The following is a 23,704-nucleotide window of genomic DNA, read 5'->3' as shown; positions in this document are numbered from 1 at the left end:
TCAAGATGAGACTTGTCCTCACATACTCAGTACAGCCCTGCAGGAACCTACTTTATCAGCACAGTTAATCCTCTTCCTTGCTTCCCATGGTCTCCTCCAGTCAGCAAGCAACACTTCACTGCTCCACCTTTCTGCTTGCACTCATACCCTCAATACCTGCTACTGAGCTCACAATCCTCTCCCTCATGGCCACACTTGCTGCTACTTCCTCTCACCAAGCACACTATGCAAAGCTGCTTTATACATCTTGAAAACCCTTAAACTGGGTACAGATTAACCTACTGCTACTCTTCTTTCAGGAGAAGCTGGCACACAACAGGAAGGAGACTACCAGCACAAGAGGAGGTCCTGACACTCAATGGACACTGCAGCTGGGCCCTCCCTGTAGGAGTCTGTAGCACCGGTAATAGCATCTCTCAGAGATGCTCATACAGGAGCCATACAGGCTTTGGGCTCAACCATTCCCTCTCCCTTGGACAGACTGGGAGACAAATGAATAGGGGCTTTATTTGGATCACAGATGTCTTACAGTCTGCCTTCCCCCAGATCAGTGGGAGTGCTGAGCCTCAGCCTGTTAGCAGGGGAATGGGAGTGGATCGTGTAACAGGAATGGAAGTCAATGCCATCTCTCATGATTACACATCTGATTCCTCGCAGCCCCCTCAATCAATGCTTGCCCTGGTGCCAGAAAGTGAGCGGGGCCTGAATGCCCCAGGAGAGGCCGAGTTGTGCCGTCTGTGCCTGGGTCCCCTCAGGCCTGAATTCCTAGAGGTCACTGACCATGGACATCTCGTAAGGCCTTGACTGAGCCATAGCAGCTTTTCACCTCATGCTACAACCAATGGGGGAGCAACTCATAGAAACACTACAGTAGGTAACAGAGCACTTAAGACAGACACTGGTGGCTCACGCAAGGGTGGTCAGTGTGGAGACATTTCTATCAGACAGGGAATTCATAATCCTTTTTGAAATTGTTGTCTACAGAGTCGGTCTGTAGTAGCTGGTGACCGTGTGATGTTAATTGACATGATTATCAATATTGGTCTTTGGGCAATGTAGTTTATTTGAGGGTGGACGGACTGGGACAGATGTTGGACATGACTGTTAATGCAGAGGCGCAAGAATTGTTCAACTGAAGTGCTCTTCAATGAGTTCTGGCTGCAGGTGACTGTTTGAATTCCTCCCACTTCCTCACTACGCTATGTGTCATCAGTGTCCTCGCCTTCATTATGCTGAAGGTCCTCATCCAATGGTGGCTCCTAATTGCAGATCCTGTTGCAGGTGATGACCCAAGTCGATCAGTGCCTTCCTAGCGAAGTGCAGCCTCCTTATGCACTGCTTCTCAAAGAACTTCAGATATGCTCAGGATTCCTGTGTGCACACCTCCTTCTATTTGCTCCTTCCTCCTGCTACTGCCCCTTCTCCGTCTCCCCCTCCTCTTTCCCCGAGTGGAAGCCACAGAAGGAACCTTTTAAGAAGCAAGTGTGATGCTCTTTAAGAGTTCAGAATGTTCTACAGCAACTACAAGCACTTTGAAATTGTCTAAGCAGCATAAAACAATCACTATTCAATACAAGCAAAATGTCTCCCCAGACTGTAGCTGAGGATCCCGTTACATATCTCTGGAAACGATTGCCTCCTAACTTGTACCAGCCATGGCCTGTGGGACGGAGCAGAAACTAGCAATACAGGCGGAGACAAAAATGGTGTTTGGGGTGGTAACTACGTCATTTGCCCACAATGAGCATCTATTAAAGAGGCTCCTGCCCGTTTCTGCTGAGGGGTCTGGCTGCCTAGATCAAGCTCCACACAACAATTGGAACGGGCGGGAAATTGGCAGTAAGTCAACGCAACTGTTTGGTGCGGTATTTTGGCCTCGCTACCGCCCTGTGTTTCAGTTCAAAAATGTGACAGTAGGGATACAAAAATCACCCACTATATAATAAAAAAGTAAGGTTCCAACTTTATTCTGCCCCCCTCCCTTCACCTCGTGTCAAAGTAAATCATTTGTCATTATCCTCATCTACAGACTGAGGACGAGACTTGCCAATAGGTTTTGCATGGCTATCATCCATTCCCTATATCGCTGGGCAGGAGGTGGTGAGATTCAAGAAGGATAATGCACCTCCCCAGTTTTTCCCCTTCCATGTAAATGTTTCAACCCATGGATTTACACAAAATGCCCATTTGGGAGCTAATGGGGGCAACCAAGTGAGGCGATGGGCCAGGAAACCATTGGTACCTGACCATAGTCAACGACTGTATGATGAGCAAACGCCACCACATGCCGAACATTGCTAACTAAATTACACTGCAGCTCTGGCCCACTATCACAGCTAACAATGCTCATTGCTTATGATATTTAGCTGCAAAAAAGGTTGTACCTTTGAAAGACTTTTGTGTTTTTTAAACAGATTAATCTGAGTCACGTTTGCTTTGGAGTTGAGGTCATGACCTTTCCTGTGATCTGAAAGATAATAGTAAAAGTCAAATTAAATTTAGGGCTGTTCCTACAAAAAGCACATTTCAAATGACTACCAATATGTTGCTCACAGCAATGGTACAGACAACCCGGGTAACTATCCAATGGTACAGCCAACCCGGGTAACTAGCCATCGGTACAGCCAACCCGGGTAACTATCCATCGGTACAGCCAACCCGGGTAACTATCCATCGGTACAGCCAACCCAGGCAACTATCCATCGGTACAGCCAACCCGGGTAACTATCCATCGGTACAACCAACCCGGGTAACTATCCATCGGTACAACCAACCCAGGTAACTATCCATCGGTACAGCCAACCTGGGTAACTATCCATCGGTACAGCCAACCCGGGCAACTATCCATCGGTACAGCCAACCCGGGCAACTATCCATCGGTTCAGCCAACCCGGGCAACTATCCATCGGTACAGCCAACCTGGGCAACTATCCATCGGTACAGCCAACCCGGGTAACTATCCATCGGTACAGCCAACCCGGGTAACTATCCATCGGTACAGCCAACCCGGGTAACTATCCATCGGTACAGCCAACCCGGGTAACTATCCATCGGTACAGCCAACCCGGGTAACTATCCATCGGTACAGCCAACCCGGGTAACTATCCATCGGTACAACCAACCCGGGTAACTATCCATCGGTACAGCCAACCCGGGCAACTATCCATCGGTACAGCCAACCTGAGCAACTATCCATCGGTACAGCCAACCCGGGCAACTATCCATCAGTTCAGCCAACCCGGGTAACTATCCATCGGTACAGCCAACCCGGGTAACTATCCATCGGTACAGCCAACCCAGGCAACTATCCATCGGTTCAGCCAACCCGGGTAACTATCCATCGGTACAGCCAACCCAGGCAACTATCCATCGGTACAGCCAACCTGGGACATTTCAGCCATTTTCTAACTGGTTTTCTTACATTATTTGTGTTATTGATCACCTAATTGATCAACAGACAGCGAACCTGATTGGCGCATATGCAAAGCTGCCAGCAAGCATATCTAGACAGGCTCGGGTACACCTCGCTGGCAATGACCGTGGGGATTGTCTTCCTAGGGCTCTGGTCATCAGAGAGGCAGAAGCAGAGCTGCATCATCTGCTGCAAGGACACCTGCAGCTACTCTGGAGCTTGGAGCTGGCACAGCCAGAGACAGCAATGGTCAGCTGTGGCCTAAAACTGGGCTGTACCTCCTTGTAGACACGCTGATGGTACTGTGGAGTGGCATGGAGAGCAACCCTCTGCACCCCCACCACTTCAAACAGGGGGTCAGATGCTGGGCTGCCCTTTCAGTTGTCTGCAGACTCATGCCTGCACTTTGGGTTTGCTGTCCCATCAGTTTGGTATTTTGCTACTTAGTCACATGCCTTTTCAGCTGTGGCAATGGCAACTACTGGGTTGCCATGCCTTTTGAGGCTCTCCAAAGAGCTTAGTGTGACACCCCTTTAATTACCCCCATCTATTTAATTTCAATTTATACCCAGTTTTCCACTCCCCCACTCGTGCGCTGTTTACCAATCCAAATTTTCATCTTAAAGCTATGCTAGTGAGGTACCAGGAGGAAATTGGGTGCAAACAGTCCACTTCGGTCCGAGTCTGTTTAAAACCAACTAAAAACTTTCCGTTCTAAACTGCACCAACTGGGTTCAACTTTACAGGGTTAACAGCTGGGCAGAAAAATCACATGGCATAACTGGGACGGGGCAGATGTTTCCGGAGTCAGACTGCAATGGCTGCTTGGAAAAGAGAAAAGCGGGCAGGTGTACAAATGGCAACTGCTGACACCCGAGGCAATTTGATGATTTGTGAAAGGTGATTGGCTGACCTCTGGGAGATGGTTTTCCGAAGGAAGGCAAAACCTTGGGCATGTAGCCACCTGTGACACAAATAAAATCCACCGCAGCTCTCCCCAGTGCTAAAAAATAACTTGGGACTCATTTCTATTTTTACAGGTTACAGAGTACAGGAAACTTTGGTTTATCCGGAGTTGTATGTCCGGAATACTCGATCTAACGGCAAAAATCAGGAGCCGCTTTCTGTAAGTTTTTTTAGATCTCGTTTTTTTTTCCCCAGTCAGGCACTGCAAGGTCTGTAGCTATAGCAACAGCTTCAGCTAGAGACGCTTGCAGCTGCAGCCGACTCTTTAGAAGCTGTTGCTAAGCAACAGTGTTTGTTGTCAGATACGGAGATGAAAACCTCCGTATGCTTCAACATTAACTTTGTATGTCCGGCAGTTTTGATAGATCGGCAACACGCCGGTCCCGGATATCACAAAGTTTCCTGTATGTTGCAAATTTCCATTAGTAGCAATTCAAGAACAGTTAATAAAGGGACCTAGACACTTGCGACAAGGCGCATGAAGCTGGCTGTATAATTAAATGCAGAGGATTAATTGCTCACATGCATTTGCTGGGCCTTTCTAGTTTTCGGTCTAACTAAATGCAAGGTTGTTTAGCACTCCCTGAGCTGCAGACACAATTGATGCAGTGACAATGTAAACCTGCAGTTCCCAGAGGTAAGCTCAAGTTAAACTACAGTACCTTCAAGTGCTACCAAATATTTAATTGACTCAAAGTCTCATGCCAAAAGATAGAAAGGGTTTTATAGTGAAAAAGCCAAATGGTACCTGTCCTGGTTGGGGAGATGGGGGATCTTGGAACTCCTTCAGGTCGAGGAGCCACTGGTTGCACTGGACGGGTTTGCTTTGCAGCTAGCTTGTTGAGGCTTACTCGCCGCTTTTCAAACATCTCCTCCATTGCCTCTTGTTTCTGGAAGATTTTTAGAACATGTGCCTGCAAAATGAATGAACAGACATTACATTTACAATGGAACGCAAGCCCATTGCCTCAAAAACTTGCCTCAAATTTTCTATTTCATCCCTCCCTTGTTCCCTGTCACACCAATTTGCCATTCTCCTGCTTCACTTGGAATGGCCCAGTGCGCCAGGATTTCTGTCACACTCCTTTATCTGCAATGTTCCAGTGCACACTAATCCCTCCTGTATACTGTTCACTATGTCAGAGTGATAAGGAGGTAGTTGAGATACTGGATGGGTTAAAAATTGATAGAAAGGCTGGCTGTACTTAAAGTAGGTAAGTCACCAGGACCGGATGGGATGTATCCTAAGATGTTTAAGTTAAGGTGGAAATTGCGAGTTACTGGCCATAATCTTCCAATCCTCCTTAGATACGGGGGTGGTGCCAAAGGACTGGAGAACTGCAAATGTTACATCCTTGTTGAAAAAAGGGTGTAAGGATAAAATCAGCAACTACAGGCCAGTCAGTTTAACCTCGGCAGTGGGGGAGCTAATCCGGGACAAAATTCTCACTTGGACTAGTGTGGATTAATTAAGGAAAGCCAGCACGGATTTGTTAAAGGCAAATCGTGTTTAACTAACTTGATTGAGTTTTTTGATGAGGTAACAGAGAGGGTTGATGAGGGCAATGCGGTTGATGTGGTGTACATGGATTTCCAAAAGGCGTTTGATAAAGCGCCACACAATAGACTTACCAGCAAAGCTGAAGCCCATGGAATAAAAGGGACTGTGGCAGCATGGATATTAAATAGGCTAAGTGAAAGGAAACAGAAAGTAGTGGTGAACGGTTGTTTTTCGGGCTGGAGGAAGGTATAAAGTGGTGTTCCCCAGGGGTCAGTACTCGGACCACTACTTTTCTTGATATATATTAATGACTTGGACTTGGGTGTACAGGGCACAATTTCAAAATCTGCAGATGACACAAAACTTGGAAGTATAGTGAACAGTGAGGAGGATAGTGATAGACTTCAAGAGGACATAGACAGGCTGATGGAATGGGCGGACACGTGACAGATGAAATTTAAAGCAGAAAAGTGCAAAGTGATACATTTTAGTAGAAAGAACGAGGAGGCAATACAAACTAAAGGGTCCAATTCTAAAGGGGGTGCACAAACAGAGAGACCTGGGGGTATGTGTGCACATATCGTTGAAGGTGGCAGGGCAGGTTGAGAAAGCGGTTAAAAAAAGCATACGCAATCATAGAGTCATAACGGCACAGAAGGGGGCCATTCGGCCCATCAAGTCCGTGCCGGCTCTCTGTGGAGCAATCCAGTCAGTCCCATTCCCCCGCAAATTTATTTCCCTCAAGTGCTTATCCAGTCTCCTCTTGAAAACATTGAGTGTCGCCGTTTCCACCAGTTCCGTTGGCAGCGAGTTCCAGGTCCTCATCACTCGCTACGTACAAAAGTTTCTCCTCACATCCCCCCTGTATCTCTTGCCCAAAACCTTAAACCTGTGTTCTCTAGTCCTTGCACCATCAACTAGAGGGAACAGCCTTTCCTCATCTAGCCTATCCAAACCCGTCATAATCTTGTACACCTCGATCAAATCACCCTCAACCTCCTTTGCTCTAATGAAAACAAATCCAGCTTCTCCAACCTGTCCTTGTAGCTAAGAATCTCCTATCCCCAGAACCATTCTGGTAAATCTCCTCTGCACCCTCTCAAGGGCCTTCACATCCTTCCTAAAGTGTGGTGACCAGAACTGGACGCAACACTCCAGTTGTGGCCCAACCAGTGCTTTATAAAGGTTCAGCATAACTTCTCTACTTTTGTACTCAATGGGCTGGATTTTCATTGAGGAGGCGGGTAGGAGGCGGGACTACAACTTTCGGGGTTGTAGTCCTGCCTCCATCGAGTTCTAGCCAACCCACGCGATTTTGACTTGATTCACCTTGTTGAGCCCGCCCAGCGGGCTCAGCAGGCCAATTATGGGCCACCCGGCAACAGGTGACATCACAGATTGGTATTTCATCTGTCAAGACCTTTTGACAGATGAAATATCAGTGTTTGACAGCTGTTTGAAGCTGTCAAACAATGACAATCTGTACTCCAGGTTAATTCCTTCCTCTCAGGATGATTTAGAGGTCTCCCCGGAACAGAAAGCTGAATGCTGGAATTTTTCACAGTTCGCGGCCATTCTGCTTTCTGTGCCGGTGAGATGAGGGACTCCCAAGACCTGAAGGAAGGAAGGCTGTAAAGGTAAGTAAAGGTTAGTAGAAATTCTTTAAACACTTTACACAGACCAAACACACTTACCTCTGCACTCAAACACCCATCACTCACCTGAACACCGGACATCTCGACCCCTCCAACCCGACGGCCCACCTCGCTAACTTGGCGTGGTTTGGAGCCGTCGGGAATCCCACATTTCAACAATGAAAATAGGGATTAGGCTAAAAACTGCCTGTTAACCACCTGTTACCAGGCAGTTAATTGGCACTAATCCCCTTCCCGCCTCGGGGAGGCGGGTCCCAGTGCGGGTCGGGTACCTGCCTCCTTTGAAACTGGCATGGAGGCGGGATGGGTTCGTGCCCCCCGATTTCGGGATTTTAACCCCCCCACACGCCTCCATGGCCCAATGAAAATCCTGCCCAATACCTCTATTTATGAAGCCCAAGATCCCATATGCTTTGCTAACCATTCTCTCAACATGTCCTGTCATCTTCAGGGACCTATGCACATTAACTCCCAGGTCCCTCTGTCCCTGCACACTCTTTAAAACTGTGCCATTAAGTCTATATTGCCTCTCCCTGTTCCTTCTGATAAAATGCATCACCTCACACTTCTCTGTATTAAATTCCATCTGGCACTTGTCTGCCCATTCTGCTAACCTTTCTATGTGCTGCTGCTGCAGTCGATTGGTGTCATCCTCACTGTTTGCCACACCCCCAAGTTTGGTGTCATCTGCAAATTTAGAAATTCTACTCTGTATTCCAGTATCCAGGTCAAATTTATATATATCAAAAAAAGCAGTGGCCCCAGCACTGACCCTTGGGGAACACCACTGTCTACCATCCTCCAGTCTGAAGAACAGCCATTTACCACAACTCGCTGTTTTCTGACCTTAAGCCAATTCCTTATCCAAGCTGCCACTGACCCACCTATTCCATGAACCTCAATTTTGGTAACCAGTCTTCTATGTGGTACTTTGTCAAATGTCTTCCTACAATCCATGTAGACAACATCCATTGCATTCCCTTCATCAATCCTCCCTGTTACTTCATCAAAAAATTCAATTAGATTAGTCAAACATGATCTGCCTTTTACAAATCTGTGTTGGCTCTCTTTAATTAGCTTAAACTTCTCCAAGTGCCCATTAATTTTTTCCTTGATTATTGTTTCTAATACTTTACCCACGACTGATGTTAAACTGACCGGCCTGTAGTTACTGGGATTGTCCTTACACCCTTTCTTGAACAATGGTGTCACATTTGCCACTTTCCAATCCTCGGGCACCTCCCCCGCATCGAGGGAAGATTGGAAAATTATGGCAAGCCCTTCCACTATCTCCTCCCCCAATTCCCTTAGCAACCTGGGATGCAAGCCATCTGGACCAGGCGACTTATCCACTCTAAGCATACACAGCCTTTCTAGTACATTCAGTCTATCAATTTTCACCCCTTCCATTGCTTCTACCGATATTTTGTCAGCATCCACCTCCTTAGTAAACACCGATACAAAGTACTCATCGAGTATTCTAGCCTTGCCTTGCGCCTCTAAGCATATATCACCTTCTTTGTCTCTAATAGGCCCCACCCTGCCTAATACCCGCTTACTGTTTACATGTCAGAAGACGACTTTTGGGTTCCCTTTTATGTTAACCACCATTCTACTCTCATATTCTCTCTTTGTCAATCTTATTTTCATCTTCACTTTCCCTCTCAACTTACTGTATTTGGTCTGGTTCTCCCTTGAAGAATTCACCTGACATTCATCATACACCCTCTTTTTTGTTTCATCATTTTCTCTATGTCCCTCATCATCCAACCCTTGTTTTGGTTCCCTTGCTTTAGTTCCCTTACCCTTCCCTCTTATTGGAATGTACATAGCCTGTACTTGGAACATCTCCTCCTTAAAGATCACCCATTGTTCCGTTACAGTTTTTCCTGTCAGTCTTTGGTTCCATTTTATCCTGGTCAGATCCTCTTGCATCCCATTGAAGTTAGCCCTATTCCAGTTTAGAAGTTCCACTCTAGATTGTTCCTTGATCTTTTCCATTGCTAATCTAAATCTTATGATACGATGATCACTCGTACCCAAGTGTTCCTGGGCTTTATAAATAGAGGCACAGAGCACAAAAGCAAGGAAGTTATGAAGAACCTTTATAAAACACTGGTGTGGCCTCAACTGGAGCATTGTGTCCAATTCTGGGCACCGCACTTTAGGAAGGATGTGAAGGCCTTAGAGAGGGTGCAGAAAAGATTTACGAGAATGGTTCCAGGGATAAGGGACTTCAGTTACGTGGATAGACTGGAGAAGCTGGGTTGTTCTCCCTAGTGCAGAGAAGGTTGAGAGGAGATTTGATAGAGGTGTTCAAAATCATGAGGGGTCTAGACAGAATAGAGAGAGAGAAACTGTTACCATTGGTGGAAGGGTCGAGAACCAGAGGACACAGATTTAAGGTGATTGGCAGAAGAACCAAAGGCAACAGGAGGAAAACACTTTTTATGCAGAGAGTGGTTATGATCTGGAATGTACTGCCTAAAAGGGTGGTGGAGGCACAAAAGGATCATGGCTTTCAAAAGGGAATTGGATAATTACCTGAAGGAAAAAAATTGCAGGGCTATGGGGAAAGGGCAGGCAGCGGGACTAGCTGAAGTGCTCTTGCAGAGAGCAGGCACAGGCTCGATGGGCCTAATGGCCTCCTTCTGTGCTGTAACCATTCTACATTTCTACATTTACAATGGAACACAAGCCAGAGCTCTTGACTCAAATTTTATATTTCATCCCTCCTTTGTTCCCAGTCACATCCATTTGCCATTCTCCTGCCTCACTTCGAATGGCCCAGTGCACCAGGATTTCTGTCACACTCCCTCACCTGCAATGTTCCGGTGTACACTATGCCCTCCTGTATACTATTCCTTATTGTACCCTATTCCATGCTGATGTAAATTATCAGGCAAAAATGAAAGCTATTCGGTCACAAGGTATAGCTCCTCAGGGTTAACAGTTCAGGTCAGGGATATTAATCTACGGTCTGTGATTTGTTAATCTTTTAAAAAGTTGCAACTGTTTCAGGAGATTTGAATTCTTTCAGCTACCTCTTGGAATAGTCGGAGGCAGGGGGTGGATTCCTCGGCGGGGTTCTGCCGGTTTCCAGCTGTAATCCTGTTGGGAGACTGGCAGAGCTCCTCGGAACGGCAGGGCAGGGCAGATAAGGGGGTAAGCTTGGTGGGCTGGAAAGAGGCACTCCTGCTCCTCTTGGCCCACAAGCAGTGTTGGAAGGACATTTACCTTTTCCACGAAGCAGTCCTCGTCTCCCTTTAGCTGCCGGGTTTTCTGAGGCCCGGGAAACCCGGCCGGCAAGGGTTTAAACCTGCAAGATAGGTTAAATCTGAGGCACGCAGCCTCGTTATAATAATTGAATGGCCAACCTGCCGCCTGGGAGCAGGTTGGTAGCCCGCCCCTCATCCCGCCTCTGTTAAAACTGGAAGTGGGAGGGTTGGGGTTGGGTTTTAGATTTTTTCAATTTTAACATTTAAAATGTTAACATCCCACCCAAACCCACCCATTTTTTGTAGTTAAAATTCCCACCATAGTTACCAAAAATCTTCTTTGGTTAACCACAACCAACATAATTTACAGGTGTAAAAAATGATCCAGTTTCACCAGGTCTCCCCTGTAACATGCCCTAATGCTCATTTGCTTCCAACACCCTCAGATAATTACCATGAGTTCATCTCCAAGAATTGCTCCATACTCATTGCTGATCTTACTTAGATCCGCCAGCTTCTGGCCTGTGGCCGTGTCCAAGTATCTCTCGATCTCCAGCAGGGCCGCCTCTGCCCCATCCTGGGACTGACATTTATCAACTGGTTGTGAGGCTAGCAGGTAAATCCCAGAATCACACCAGTGCATGGCCTGTGGGAGAGAGGAGAGGAGTCCAATCAGTACAGGCACAGCAAGACATCAAAGTCAACTGGTTCGGCAGAGATTTCTCTCACATTCATTTACACAGGAACATCTATCTAGCAGGGGACATTTCAAAGATCAAGCCATAAAAAATAAATTTTACAAGATCATAGCATAACATTTAGTTAAATAGCACAAGGTAAATCTAAAATCATAAGAATTACTTGCTGCCTAAATAAAACAATTGCCATATTGTGACGAGTCTTCAATCTCCCAAGGACATTTCCAACAACTTTATGCAAACCAATTCTGAAATAAGTCTCAACTCCTTGCTGGTGAAAGTCACAGTGCACGGCAAGAGCATGCTGCCCAGAAGTACAGGGAATCAGCTTTATTTAACTTTACCAATCCAAAGTGACCTGTCTGTTGTCACAATAGAAGAGAATGGCCCTGACTCTGTGAGCGGGCTGGGGGGCGGGGAAGAGACCCAGAAGTCCGGGTTTCCCAGCAGGTTCCCCACCCGGAGGCCAGCCTGATTGACAGGCTTGGCTCCCCGTTGGGTGGGAACACTCTGGAGCAAGCTGCAGCCCAGGAGGAGGTAGGGAGCCTGCAGCTGCGTTAGTGTGGGGGGTGTAAAGATTATTTGGGGGGGGGGGGGGGCTGGGGGATGGTTCCTGATCCCTTTCGGGGGGGGGGGGGGGGGCTCGGGAGTCAGATCCCAGGGCGGAGCCAATCCCCGAGGGCGGTTCAGATCCCCGATCTCAGGGGAGGGGTCCAATACCGGGGGTCTTTGGATGGAGGGGGGTGCTCTGATGGCGGACAGGGAAGAAGGTAAGCTTGGGGAGCCGAGAGGAAGCACGCCTGTTCCTCTTGGCCCACAAGCAGTGCTGTAAAGACATTTACCTTTTCCATGAAGCAGTCCACCCCTTCCCTCACCTGCTTGGGTTTCTCACTCTCAGCACTTTTAATGAATACACATATATGACATGAGTAAAGTAATTAAAACAGTGTATACTTGGAACTAAAACACTTAAAAGTAGTGTAGACATATGTATTTGAAGGACAAGCCTGGAACAGGTAGTTTATTGAAGGTATACTAGCCCTGCTGAGGTCAGCAGAATGAATTCACATGTAGTACTTATGAGTGGTGAGGCTGCACCAACCTCGCGATTATCCACTTGCTCCCAACTTGCATCCTGTTTCTCTGATCACCAACTGGAGTATTGCTTGTTAACTCTATTTGTTCCTCTGTTATTTCCTTTCTATCAGGAGTTCAACTATCTTGAGATAATGGCTCCTTCGCTATTGCAGCCTGGCCCTCTGAAGAAAGGCGAGATTGAGCCCCTCTCCTGCACCGAGTTATCACGGTGGGCCCCAACATTCCACACATGGGCAGTGCTGCTCACAACGACAAAGACCACCACAACTGTTTGTGTGTAATGATGTTACCATGTAAGGCTATGGCATCACCACCACAATGTGCTGCCTCAGCATCAGCAATTCCCAGCACCAGTAAAGGCAGGAAGATGCAATGAAAAACAGGTCTTCAATGCCACAAGTCGAAGAAAATCTTTAGTAATAACTACATGCATGACTGCGAATAATTTAGCTGTGACCAAACTTAACCTGGTTCTTGTGAATTCAAAAGTCACTGACTTTTTATGAAAAAGATTAGAAGGACATCACTGGATCCCAGCTGAAGTCCCAGTGCCATCATTGGCAATGTTGACTGTATCCCATGTCAACAGGGGTGGAGAATATAGTTCAATGACTTCAAATGGCTGAAAAACGAAAGCGGGCACAGAACCCACAAGGACAGAAGTTAAACTGTGCCCATCTGCATAGCTCCCTTCAACCTCTGAGTAAAAGTCCCAGGCCTAGAAATTCATTAAGGCGCTGCCAGATTTGCGCCCAGTTAACGTCTAAAGAGTGATTTTGCGCCAAAAATGAGTTTGCGCAGATATTCAGCGCAGTGGTATTGGCGGCGGTAGCCGTTAGCACTGCGCCGGCACCGATGACATCATCAGTGTGCGCAGTGCCCCGGTACCGCCCCGAAACCGGCCCGATCCCCATATTTAGTTGCGGCCGCCTCCTCCGAAGCGGCCACAAACAGCGACCAGAAAACGGGGCCGTGCTGAATCCTTAGTGGGGCGCTTTAAAGGGGAAGGTGCGGCCGCCTGCCCGCACCTCCTTCCCCGGCCTCCTCCACACACCCCCCCCCCCCCCCCGCCGGCATTGCCGGCTGGTTTGCGGGAGCCCAGCACTTCTCCGTTGTGCCGGGCTCTTTTGCCGGCACTCGCGATCGGGGCTCCGGCTGTTGCAGGCACCTCCCCCTTAAGAGGAGGAGGCCTGCAGTACCGCAGCCTGCCGCTCCGCAGCGGCTGACGCAGCGGCGCCAAGAGTGCTGATATTCAGTGTCAGCGCCCCAAGCGGAGGCGGGCACACCCTGGTATAGCGCCCGCTTCCGAATTGGGGCGCTAACAATGAATATCTGACGATTGCTATAGGCTTCCCGCCCAGCGCTAACTTCTGGGCGCTAGCCAGCTGGCGGGGCCATAGTGAATTTCTAGGCCCCAGTCTACTCATCTGGTTGGATTAGATTAGGAATCTATCTGTGCTTAGATTATCTCTTCAAAGTATGTGCGCCTTGTCATCAGGTGTGTCAGGAATGTGCAGTTTGATTTGGGTCCTTTTATTTGTAACCTGTATGATGAGCATAAACTGTTTATTAAGGATATTTGCCATATGTGCTCCCAGTGGGTGAGGCTCCATGCCTGAAGCACGCAATTGGAGAGCATACCCTTAAAACCATGCTTGGATTGTACACCATTCCTCATTTTTTATGTAGTTCATCAGTACTTCTACCTGTTCTAGCCTCTTGTGCAACTCCATTGATTGATTAAGCAATTCCTTCTTGGTTTTTATTCCATTCACTAGGTTGTCACAGACACCTCTCAGCTCATTGCATTTGGGGAGTATTGAATCCACGGCGTAGTGATTGTCCTGTATCAGCTGATCTCCCTGGACCATCAAGGCTTCAGCTCTCTCCAATGCTTCCTGTTACAACACAAATTTTCCAAAAGACAATAATTTTGGTGTTTTCCTTTAAATACTTGATCTTTTAAATGCATCTACAATTGAGAAAACATGAGTGAGCTTTGCTTAATTAAAGCCAGACAGAAATTGACATGATGTAATTTGTACACATCAATTGGAATATTTGAAAAAGCATTTAAGCATTAATATATTTCACCCATTTGATGTTAACTCCTGCCCCATCTTCATTTTCACAAGGTAATCCTATTACTGAGGGCTCGGGAGAGTTATCCCTTCAGGCAATTCTTAAATACTTTGCATCTTTGTGCATTACAGTCTTTCAAGATGGGCTAAAAGGGTTAAATTATGAGGATAGTTGCATAGACAAGACTTGTATTATTCCCTTGAGTGGAGAAGATTAAGGAGTGATCTAATTGAGGCATTTCAAATGATTAAAGGATTTGATAGTGTAGATAGAGAGAAACTATTTCTCTGGTCGGAGAGTTCAGAACAAACTTCAAACCCCTTTTCATGAAGAAGAAAAATAATAAATAATATCCTGCCCCTGGCTCGCAGGCTGCCTAATACTTGCTTTGGTCAGTCCAGCATTGAAGCAGACTGGGATGGCACTAGCCTTACAATAATCTGCCCAGTCCTTTCTTGCCTTTCTCTCTCTCAGGAGACTATCCTGATTGACCTGTGCCCCTTTTTGACAAGAAGTGAGGTGGGGAGGCCATTCCTCTACCTTTTCTCCTGACTAGAGGTTGGGAAGCAGGTCTTTCAATTAACCGGCTCCCTCCCCACAACCCCACCCGCCCCCAATTGGATTCTCAGCAGACAACCCTGTCCTGGGCTTTGATATGTTCTACCTTTCCCAATATTTGGTATGAATGCCCGATGGGAAACTGAGATGAGATTTTGAGTTAGTTATTGTACCTGGTGGTTGTGCAACACACCTTCAATGCCTCTTTCATTCATTTATCAAATACCTCTATATCTCAGTGGCTGCAGTGCATGGCTGTAGGGAGAATGTTAACTGAGCAAACACACTTTAGTAAAGCACATTACTTAAATGTAACTCATTGCCAAATCCTTTCTGTGCAAAAATTGTCAAAAGATCCTGAAACACAGTAATTCCTCGATTACATTTTAACAGGATTCAGACTGTATTATAAGAATTACCCGAGATTTTTCTTCAAGGCTGCAAAGGTCCCTGACAATGTGGCTCACATGGGACGAGCTGTTTCCGATATCGGTGAAGGTATTGTGCCGTTCTGTTACAATATCCAAAGCTGTCTTGACCTAAAACAGCAAGGAAATAAGAGATACATTAAATGTTACAGGTCCTTCGAATCTGACATAGGTTCGGATGGTCGTGTATTTTGATATTGCACATCTCCAATCACTACACTTTGATTCCAGCTTGCATATGTTGAAAATTTTTATGTTACTTTTGATATTTTGCCAATGTTTGCTGAAAGCGTTGGCAGATGCATCTTCATTCCTCAAAAGGGGGATGTCCAAGGTGTGACCTGCTGGCTAAATCTGGTCAGCGAGCTCCTTTTACCAGCTCATTAAGTCTCCGCAGTTCCTTTTTGGACTGCATGCTAGGGGACAGTTCCCTGGGTTTGCTCCCGGGTGAACTGGATCACTGGAGCAATGAATATTGGCAAATCAGGCGAGTGCTCAGAGTCCTCACTGTAGAATGTAGCACACAATAACTACTACTTGTATTTATATAATTCCTTAACTTTAACATAGAAACTTGTTTCAAGGTGCTTCACAGAAGAGTAACTAATGGGAGGAGGAGGCTCCATGAATATCCCCATCCACAATGATGGTGGAGCCCAACACGTGAGTGCAAAAGACAAGGCTGAAGCGTTTTCAATCATCTTCAGCCAGAAGTGCCGAGTGGATGATCCATCTCGGCCTACTCCCGAGGTCCCCACCATCACAGAAGCCAGTTTTCAGCATTTTCTGTTTTTATTTCAGCCAATTCGATTCACTCCACGTGATATCAAGAAACGGCTGAGCGCACTGGATACAGCAAAGGCTATGGGCCCCGACAACATCCCGGCTATTGTGCTGAAGACTTGTGCTCCAGGATTAGCTGCACCACTAGCCAAGCTGTTCCAGTACAGCTACAACACTGGCATCTATCCGACAACGTGGAAAACTGCCCAGGTATGTCCTGTCCACAAAAAGCAGCTCAAATCCAACCCGACCAATTACCGCTCCATCAATCTACTCTCAATCATCAGCAAAGTGATGGAAGGTGACATCAACAGTGCTATCAAGCGGCACTTACCAAAAACCTGCTCACTGATGCCCAGTTTGGATTCCGCCAAGATCACTTGGCTCCTGACCTCATTACAGCCTTGGTCCAAACATGGACAAAGGAGCTGAATTCCAGAGGTGAGGCGAGAGTGACTGCCCTTCACATCAAGGCAGCATTTGACCGAGTGTGGCATCAAGGAGCCCTAGTAAAATTGAAGTCAATGGGAATCAGGGGGAAAAACTCTCCATTGGCTGGAGTCATACCTAACACAAAGGAAGATGGTTGTGGTGGTTGAAGGTCAATCATCACAGCCACAGGACATCGCTGCAGGAGTTCCTCAGGGCAGTGTCCTAGGCCCAACCATCTTCAGCTGCTTCATCAATGGCCTTCCCTCCAACATAAGGTCAGAAATGGGGATGTTCGCTGATGACTGCAGATTTCAGCATCATTCACAACTCCTCTGTTAATGAAGCAGTCCATGCCTGCATGCAACAAGACCTGAACGACGCTCAGGCTTGGGCTGATAAGTGGCAGGTAACATTCGCACCACACAAGTGCCAGGCAATGACTATCTCCAACAAGCGAGAGTCTAACCACCTCCCCATGACATTCAATGGCATTACCATCGCCGAATCCCCCACCAACATCCTGGGGCTCATCAGTGACCAGAAATTTAACTGGACCAGCCACATAAATACTGTGGCAACAAGAGCAGGTCAGAGGCTAGGTATTCTGTGACGAGTGTCTCACCTCCTGACTCCCCAAAGTCTTTCCACTATCTACAAGGCACAAGTAAGGAGTGTGATGGAATACTCTCCACTTGCCTGGATGAGTGCAGCTCCAACACCACTCAAGAAGCTCGACACCATCCAGGACAAAGCAGCCCGCTTGATTGGCACCCCATCCACCACCTTAAACATTCACTCCCTCCACCAACGGCGTACCGCGGCTGCAGTGTGTACCATCTACAAGATGCACTGCAGCAACTCGCCAAGGCTTCTTCGGCAGCACCTCCCAAACCCGCGACCTCTTCCACCTAGAAAGACAAGGGCAGCAGGCGCATGGAAACACCACCACCTCCAAGTTCCCCTCCAAGTCACACACCATCCTGACGTAAAAGTATATCGTCAATCCTTCATCGTCGCTGGGTCAAAATCCTGGAACTCCCTCCCTAGCAGCTTTGTGGGAGGACCTTCACCACACGGACTGCAGCGGTTCAAGGCGGCGGCTCACCACCACCTTCTTGAGGGCAATTAGGAAATGGGCAATAAATGCTGGCTTTGCCAGCGACACCCACATCCCATGAACAATTTTTTTTTAAACCACTAGTTATAGCTTGCCAACCCAAAAATGACCCATTTATTCCTACTCTCTGTTTTCTGTCAGTTAACCAATCCTCAATCCATGCTAGTATATCACCCCCAATCCCATGAGCCCTAATTTTGTTTAATAATCTCTTGTGTGGCACCTTATTGAATGCCTTCTGAAAATCCAAATACACCACATCCACTGGTTTCCCCCTTATCTATTCTGCTAGTTACAACCTCAAAAAATTCTAACAGATTCGTCAAACACGATTTCCCTTTCATAAATCCGTGTTGACTCTGCCCAATCCTATTATTATTTCTAAGTGCCCAGTTACCACATCCTTAGTAATAGATTCTAGCATTTTCTCTACTACTGATGTCAGGCTAACTGGTCTGTAGTTCCCCGTTTTCTCTCTCCCTCCTTTCTTAAATAGTGGGGTTACATTTGCCACCTTCCAATCTGCGGGAACCATTCCAGAATCTATGGAATTTTGGGAAATGACAACCAATGTATCCACTATCTCTAGCCACCTATTGCAAAACCTAGGATGCAGGCCATCAGATTAAGCGGCTTTCAGTCCCATTAATTTCTCCAGTACTATTTTTTTTACTAATACTAATATCGTTCAGTTCCTCATTCTCGCTAGAGCCTTGGTTCTCCACTATTTCCGGGAAGTTTTTTGCGTCTTCTTTCGTGAAGGCAGACACAAAGGCCGCGAATTTAATAATGCTCGGGGGGCGGGTTTGGAGGCGGGTCTGTTGCAAAAATCAGAAAAACTGGGTGCGGGCTGCGAACCTGCCTCCACACAACTTTGGCAAGTGTCGGGTCAGATGCCCCCGAACTGACCCCAACACCAAACGGTAGGAGAGGCAGTTCGAGCTTGTTAACTGCCTGGATAATCCTAGTTTAAAGGCCTGATTTGATTTGGGAGGTTTTTCACCATGCTGCCTGCCTTCCTAAAAACATGCCAGTTGAATCGAGCCGGGTTGAGCGAGGACCTGAATTGTTGCCAGCTGCTCGAGCAGCTTAAAAGCAGTCCTGCAATCTCTCATTCTTTCACACGCCACAACTTAGTGCTTTGAGACTTGGGAGACATTTTGCAGCTCAACTAATCTTGAGAGTGTGGAGGCTGAAATCCATCTGCTGTGTGACCTCCTTGGAATACCCTCTGGCCCCTTTGTCTTAGCGCACACAACCTCCATTCCTCGACTGAGATATATACCAGCGGGATGGGAAAAATTTATATCCTCTCATCCTGGTCGTCAGATTCGGAGGAACAGCAGCTGTGGCAGCAGCGCAACCAGGCACACCAGCAGCAGGAGCGCCAACCTTCTCCTCAGCCACCTGATGATGCACAGGGCAGAAGGCGTCAGCGCAGGCCTGCACCTTGCTGCAGGAGATAACCCCAACACCAGCTTTACAGGCAGAGGATGAGCTTCCTCAACATGACTGAGCAGCAGTGCCAAAGGAGGCTGAGCCCTCCGCGAGACGTAGTTGCTGATATCTGCCCAATGTTGCACCAACACCTGGAGCCCAGAGGAGCGTGTGGACACTCTTTACCAGGAGCTGTCAAAATCACCACTGCACTCAACTTCTTTGTTTGGGCTCCTTCCAGGGATCATCTGCAGACATCAGCGGCATCTCCCAGTCGGCCGCACACACCTACATTACGCAGGCTACCGATGCCCTCTTTGCAAAGGCGCACAATTACATCCACTTCTCCACGGATGAAGCAAGTGTAACCTCGCGTGCGGTTGGTTTTGCAAATCTGGCAGGCTTCCCAAGGGTGCAGGGCGTCGTAGACTGCACACGTGGCCATTAGGGCACCCCATCACAACCCAGCTGTATTTGTTAACCGCAAGGGCTTCCACTCCCTTCATGTCCAGTTAGTGTGTAAACACAGGAACATCATCATGCATGTTTGCGTCAAGTACACTGGCAGTTGCCATGACTCCTTCATCCAGCAGCAGTCTACTGTGCCTCAGCTCTTCAATCTGCCAACCCAACTTTCCGGATGGCTACTTGGCGACAAGGGCTATCCCCTGAAAAAGTGGCTCAGGACGAGGCCATCAAACAAGGCTGAGGAGCAGTACAATGTGAGCCACCTTTCCACCAGAAGCATCACAGAGCAAACCATCAGCTTTCTCAAAATGCGATTCCAATGCCTCAACAAACGCCATACATCATCCCTCCAATAAATGGTGCTTTCCTATCACTTTCACCATCGTTACAAATGCAAGTTGCCCTGAGCCCTCAATGTGCAACTTCCATTTCCCAGAACAAATCGGCCAGAACTTCAACTGTTTCCATCACTTTCATTTAATACAATCACAAAAGGATGACAATGGCAAATATACAACAGAACAAAACACCCAAGTGACTATTTGTGTGTTAGCTTCCCCTTACGCGTGCTTCTACGTGGTACTTCCCCTGTGGCTTCATCAGATGTAGAGGCACCTTGCTCACTTTGATGCTTTTGGCGGGCGTCCTCTGGATTTGGGAGCCTGGGAGGGCTCCGCAACAGTCTGCTCTTCCTGCAGCTGTGCAGGGGCTGAGACGGCCATCTCAGTTGGGTGAGGACTCTGACCGAGGGCTCTGCAGTGGCATGGTCATGTGAGCGCTTGGAGAGGAGCCCACACTTCCTTGTTGTCTGCCACCAACATCCCTCTCATGGGTCGCCCGCACTTCAGTGCTAGCAAGTGGCTGGTGAGCTTCTTGCTGCACATCAGTGGGGCCACGAGGACCCATCTCAGTACTGACAATCCTCATACCGGGAATGTCCATGTACACCTCTGGTGTCTCTCCTCAATAGATGCCCATCTATCCTCCATAGCAGACCATCTATTGAGAAGAGTCACCATGTTCTCGTGTGTATGTCCTCCAAGGAGGTTGCCATCCTCTCCATAGCGGCATGTTCCTGCGCCATTGCTTCCACAAAGGCAGTGCTCATGTTGGAGATGGACTCCTCCATTCTTTCCCACACTCGCAGTTACCCTGGAGGCAAAGCCTGTCAGAGACTCCTGCACTTGTTCCTGGAGTTCCAGCACCGCTCTTTCTGGATGGCCCCAGAGGCACAGCGTCTACATGCAGCTGAGCAGAGCTAGGAGGATCCTGCGACCTCCGACGAGGACTCTCCACTGATGTCGCTGTCTCCACCATCTGATGACGCTCACTTGTGAGCTGTGATACACTGGGTGACAACACTACTCTATGTTGCGAAGGCCCCGCCGAGGTGTGTGTAACTGCGCTGGTGCTGGGTGCGCCGAGTCCTGGTGACGCTGCTCCCTCAGAGGCTGCAGGTTCCTCTGAGGAGTCATCCGACTCTCTCTCCTGGATAGTGGGGAGGGGGACTCTCGATGGTCCTGTGGGAGTAATGGCATGAGTTAGGCATCTGATTTTTAGGTAGCAGACACATCCTTTTGTGCAGATGATACAAAGTGAATCCCTATAATCATCATATGCCATTGCAGTGAATCATGAAATCTAAGTGAGAGGGATGAAACTCTATTCTGTCACCAGCTTCGTCTAGTGCGCCCGTCTCTCCGTCCCCCACTTCCAGCTCCTCGCCACCTCCAACGATCTCGTGCGTAGCCTCCTCAGCACTTATCAATATTGCCAAGGATAGAACCCCTCCTCCTGTCTTTGCTCTCTCCCTCTTATTGTGGGTTATCTTTTCCTGCAAGGAGAGACACAAGTGGAGTTTCAGCGAGAGTGATGGAGTGACTGTGAAGAATCCATAACACAGAAGCTTAGAGGGAGACCAAAATGGAGTGAGGTGCCAAAAGGAAGCTGGCTCCCAGTGCGTTGTTAGTTGTTGTCATTGCATAACAGTGAGAGCGGGTGTGAGGGGTGGATAGTAGGATGGTGAAGTGATTCAGTAGAGAGAGAGAGAGATGGATAGGTAAGGGTGCAAGGGAAGTAAGGGTAAGGTGGGATGTGGAGAAGCAGGCTTACAAAGCAGAGTGCTGGTGATGAGAAGAGAAGGGAAGCAGATTGAAGGTAAGTATGATGTGATACTCACGTTTGCTGATCGCAGAAGATCATTAAACCATTTCCAGCACTGGATCCAGGTGCATGAACAAATGGACCTTGCGCTGACCTCCTCAGCAATGTGCAGCCAAGCTGCCTTTGTTTGCTGAGGAGACTTCCTCTGGCTATCGGGAGGGAACAGAATCTCCCTGTGCCCTCTCACTCCCTCCACAAGAGCTTGGAGGGAGTCCTCATTGAAACATGGTGCAGCCTTCTTTGCACCACTCGTTGTCTCTCGCTAGTTTACTCACATATTCTATTTTCCCTTTCTTTAATTTCTTGGTCCTCCTTGGCTGAATTCTAAAATCCTCCCAATCCTCAGGCTTACTATTCTTTTTGGCAACATTATAAGCCTCTTCCTTTAATCTAATACTATCTTTAACTTCTCTTGTTAGCCACGGTTGGGCCATTTTTTCCTGTGACATCTCAGACACTGGTCCTGGCTCAGGCCGAGTAAAAGAATTGCTCTCAGAAGACCCATGGTGGGTAAGGCCTCCTGCCGAAAGCCCTTCTCCCCCTCCTCACTCTGCGAGCAGCTTGTCCTCTTCTTTGCTGCCTCTGCTCCATCTCCCTGTCATGCTGCAGGCCAAGGGCGATGACAACTAGAGCAACCATGACTGGAAACAAGTGGTCTGACCCGAAACCTTGATGTCTACACTTGCAGCACCACTCCCCGTCACCTCACCAACTTTAAACAACTCTAGAAAGCTGAAAAAACTTCCACAAACTTAGAGCTAGTAGAAATTAATCATCTTTAAATATCGCCGGTAGGGGGTCCTTGCAGCTGCTGAATGCATGTTCAGCTGTGCGAGGTTAACCCAGGGCGTTACTTCCAGTAATGAGGACGAAAATGGCAACACCGACGTCAAATCAGCGTTCTGCCTACGCTACATACTTCTGGCGCACGCTCCTAGCGCGGCCCTCACCAGAAATGTGCGCGCATGGCTTAGACGCTATTTTTGACCCAAACGGCACCCCGCTACGCAATCAAATTTTTAGCCCATAATTTATATTAGCAAAGCTGCTGCATTGGGAAGAAATAGAAGAAAATAAACTCTACTACAAAAGAATAGCTTAGCATTTAGATTGCAACTGTTTATTGACTATTGAGGAGCTGGGTGAAAGGATTTCTACTGTTAATATACAGATGTGTATTATATTAGTTTTTCACTTGTTCATCGTCTGTTAAATAAACTTGCTTTATAGCTTAACCTAAAATGAGGTCTCATACACTGATGCTCTGCTGCTTATTGAAGATGGGAGGCAGTTCCTATAGGGGCAGAGGATAATTCCAGTAACTAAAATAATAAATGAAATGGGTTTTCAGTTTGTTATCCTGGGCACGTTATCGGAAGCTATCTCGCTATCAAGAGCGGTGAAGATACTCCCATAGCTACAGACGTAGGGTCCAGAATTCTGCCCTGCAGAGTTCTTTGAACAAATAACCATTTGAACTAAAGGAGAGATAACCTGGTGGTATTGCTGAGTCAACAGTGACTGAACATATTCGTGTTTGGGCTTTGCTGCTAAAAGATAATCACATCAGGAAATAAAAGCAGAACAAAGGTCACAACAGTTGGAACTTTATCAACATCTGCAGAATTGGCAAAGAAAAAACAACTCTAGAGGAGGGAGACAAAGACTATCTCCTTATAAGGTATTGA

The 23,704-nt window shown here is 47.5% G+C and overlaps 1 protein-coding gene across 5 annotated transcripts in view; it reads right to left on the bottom strand.

Annotated features, from left to right (window-relative positions):
• Nucleotides 1-23,704, bottom strand: part of mcf2la (mcf.2 cell line derived transforming sequence-like a) — a 581,983-nt gene that overhangs the window by 49,929 nt on the left and 508,350 nt on the right. For all 5 annotated transcript variants that reach the window (XR_015080758.1, XM_086006132.1, XM_086006130.1 and 2 more), the window contains 5 exons: nucleotides 15,608-15,727; nucleotides 14,255-14,446; nucleotides 11,207-11,398; nucleotides 5,127-5,292; nucleotides 2,385-2,467 (listed from right to left, as the gene is read on the bottom strand). Coding sequence is in view for 4 of the 5 variants with exons in the window: in XM_086006132.1 (XP_085862258.1) it covers nucleotides 2,385-2,467; nucleotides 5,127-5,292; nucleotides 11,207-11,398; nucleotides 14,255-14,446; nucleotides 15,608-15,727 (753 nt within the window). In the remaining variant the exon portion in view is untranslated. The remainder of the gene's footprint in view (nucleotides 1-2,384; nucleotides 2,468-5,126; nucleotides 5,293-11,206; nucleotides 11,399-14,254; nucleotides 14,447-15,607; nucleotides 15,728-23,704) is intronic.

The sequence above is a fragment of the Somniosus microcephalus genome, chromosome 14 (genome assembly GCF_052327205.1).
Source record: "Somniosus microcephalus isolate GS21.2 chromosome 14, FLI_Smic_1.0, whole genome shotgun sequence".
NCBI lineage: Eukaryota > Metazoa > Chordata > Chondrichthyes > Squaliformes > Somniosidae > Somniosus > Somniosus microcephalus.
This window is presented reverse-complemented; position numbering and strand designations above follow the sequence as displayed.